At 39.2% G+C, this 3216-nt stretch overlaps 1 protein-coding gene across 1 annotated transcript; it reads right to left on the minus strand.

Moving 5' to 3' along the window:
* Positions 1-666: 666 nt before the first annotated feature.
* On the minus strand, positions 667-2481 carry LOC101424605 (zinc finger protein 572-like). Its single transcript, XM_058281105.2, has one exon. It carries the CDS (start codon positions 2472-2474, stop codon positions 942-944), a length of 1533 nt encoding a protein of 510 aa, XP_058137088.1. The 5' UTR covers positions 2475-2481; the 3' UTR covers positions 667-941.
* Between the last annotated feature and the right edge of the window lie 735 nt (positions 2482-3216).

The raw sequence follows: 3216 nt of genomic DNA on the forward strand, positions 1-3216 counted from the left end.
AAACTCATGGGAAAGGACTATTTGCCAAAAAGTTAAGAACAGAATTCAGAAATCCTACCTCCTAATCTTGCTTTGACCAAGAGACAGTAGGATCACATCACTGGATAACCCAGGTAGTTGAACATAAATTAAAACAGCCAATTTCTTGATCCGGTGTCTTCAAAATGTTATACCATTTTTACTCTATATTGCAGAAACCCAGAGCACATTCCCTATTGTCTTATAGGAAATATTTATGAGTAATTTGAGAGTAATGATTTTGAAAGAAAGAACTTTCTATGAAGATGTTCAATACAGAAGCCACCAGTCACATATGGCTATTGAGCACTTGGTATGGGGCCTGTAAAATTAAGGAATTGAATTTTAGACGTTATTCAATTTGACTACTATCAATTTAAATTTAAATAGCCACATGTGACTAGTGGCAATCATATTGCATGGTGCAATTCTAGATGCTACAAAAGTTAATTTTCAGTGAATCAAAATGCATTTGGAAAAAATACATAAAATTTTCTTCCAACAAAACAGGAGGAAAACACATTGTTCAAAAAGAATCTTTCTCTGGGTAACCTCTTGAGGATAGTATTCATCTATCCCTACCCAATAAGAGAAAAAGTAGGATAATTTAATGGAAATCCCAGGTGTCCTTTTAGTTATTCCCAGGATTATTCTTTACATCTTCTTAGAAGCTATTCCTGTTTTACCTTAAAAACAGTCTTCTTTTACTCCAACCTTGATGTATCTCCCCTGGTAATCTGGGTCTCCCTAGCCTCTAAACTGGGAGGTTAACTTTTCCCAGACATTTTGGTAAACACCCCAAAGAAAGACTGTAGCACAATGATCATGGAACACCTTAATTGTAATGGCTTTGGGATTTAAGAAGAAGATGAATTTGGAACTGAAAATGAAGGGGTGAGGGCCATTACCTCTGAACAGGTTTTTCAAGTCCATTCATGAGGAAAACCTTCAACTTCAGGAGGTTCAAAAGACCTTTTGAAGTGAATTTTCCGATGGTGATTGAGGTAGGCACTTCTACTGAAGCATTTCTCACAGTCAGTACGTTTGTAAGGCTTTTCTCCCACGTGGGTCCTCCGGTGCCTGATAAGGTTAAAGCTTTGACTGAAGCATTCACCACAATCAGGACATTTATAAGGTTTCTCTCCTGTATGTGTCCTTTGGTGAATCACCAGAGTGGAACTCTGACTAAAGGTTTTCCAACATTCAGAACACCTGTAAGGTTTTTCTCCTGTATGTGTTCTCTGATGTCTAATGAGATGGGAGCTAAGGCCAAAACTCTTCCCACATTCACAACATTTATATGGTTTTTCTCCCGGATGGATTCTGCATTCTTCTAGCCCATTCCACTTCTGATTCAAACTCTCTTCATGTTCAGAACTTTCATATGATTTCTCTCCCGTGTGTGTTTTCTGGTGTGAAATAAGGTTTGAACTCCGACTGAAATTCTTTCCACATTCTGGGCACTGATAGGGCTTTTCTCCAGTATGTATTCTTTGATGCTTTATTAGAGTAGAATTACAACCAAAGCTTTTTCCACATTCTACACACTTGTAGGGCTTCTCACCTGTGTGTGTCCACTGGTGGCGAATCAGGCTGGAACTCTGACTAAAACTCTTCCCACAGTCAGGGCACTTATAAGGTTTTTCTCCTGTGTGAGTTCTTTGATGTTCTATTAGAACATAGCTGTGGCTGAAGCATTTCCCACATGCAGGGCATTCATATGGCTTTTCACCTGTATGTGACCTGTGATGCTGAATAAGGTGAGAGCTGCTACTGAAACTCTTCCCACAGTCAGGACATTTATAAGGTTTCTCACCTGTATGAGTTCTCTCATGGATAATAAGATGGGAAGTATTACTGAAGCTTTTCCCGCATTCCCCACACTGGTAGGGCTTCTCTCCTGTGTGTGTTCTCAGATGCTGAATCAGATGAGAGCTGTTACCAAAGCATTTCCCACACTTAGAGCATTTATAAGGCTTTTCTCCTGAGTGAGTCCTCTGGTGAGTACGCAGATGAGAACTATTACTGAAGCTTTTCCAACATTCAGAACACTTGTAAGATTTGTTGGGAGAGGATGAATTCTGCTGGATAGAGGAACAGACATGTTCTTCTAGGTCCCATTCCCAGTGATTACAGTTTTCCTCCTCTTTTCCTTTAGAACTCCCCCACTGATTCTTTAACTTGCCATCATTCTCACAGGAAACATGACACCAAATTTCATCTCCTTTGCACCATGCCAATGGTGTCTCTTTTGTATCCTCATGCTTAGAAATTTGTGGGCCATCTGTTTTAGAACATTGTGAGACTCTGTCTTTAAGTTTATCTGCCTTAAGGTTACTATGTTGTACAGCTTCCAAATTATTCTTACTCTCATCTCCTGTATAAGAGCTTTTCAAACTCTTCCTCTTCTTGAAGTCATTCGATTCTGGGACTAAGAGTTCCTTCTTTTCCCCCATTACAATGTTCATGCCAGGTTAGAGGTCAGATAGCCTTCCCGACGGGCTTTGCCCGAGCCTCTCTGGGAACAGCGATGGCCACTCTCGTTGATCTTAACCCTTAGGATCCCGGACAAGAGGCACGCGCTGGTGGATTTCCCTACCTTGTGCTGTTTGTGATTCATTGGCTTTGCTAGCGTCCCAAGACTTGTGTTTAGATTTCATTCTTCACTCTTGTCAGGCACCTTATGACAGGAGCCTAAATGAAGCTGGTGCTTTTACCTGACATCTTTATTATCATCATTTTTAAAAGCAAAGCCAAGTAATTATTAAGCACCTGTTACTTCTGTTTCAACTGCTGTGAACATGGTTATGTATTTATCTGTGAAACAGTTGGAGAGCTAAGGCTTTCATTGACATATGAAACAATTTGTTTCAAGGCATTGTTATTAATACTTGAAAAGGCAGTTAATCTCTCCTCTCCTCTACAGAGAAAATGGAAACCAATCCCTTCACCTCCCCATAACATCCAGAGCTCCATATCAAAGTTTATAAATCAAGCTAAATCAGTGCTAAGACGGAACTCATTATCACTATAGTCACATTAAAAATGAAGAAAGTGCTAACATCAAAGATGTAAATGCATACCTGGAGGAACTACAAAAAGAACAACAAACTAATTCTAAAAAAGCAGAAGTCAGGAAATAATAAAGATTAGAGCAGAATGAAATGAAATTAAAAATAAAAACACTAGAAAAATTAA

The sequence above is a fragment of the Dasypus novemcinctus genome, chromosome 19 (genome assembly GCF_030445035.2).
Source record: "Dasypus novemcinctus isolate mDasNov1 chromosome 19, mDasNov1.1.hap2, whole genome shotgun sequence".
NCBI lineage: Eukaryota > Metazoa > Chordata > Mammalia > Cingulata > Dasypodidae > Dasypus > Dasypus novemcinctus.

Bases quoted from the DNA above. Each gene is read 5' to 3' on its own strand.
- LOC101424605 (XM_058281105.2), bottom strand. From the start codon at position 2,474: ATGGGGGAAAAGAAGGAACTCTTAGTCCCAGAATCGAATGACTTCAAG.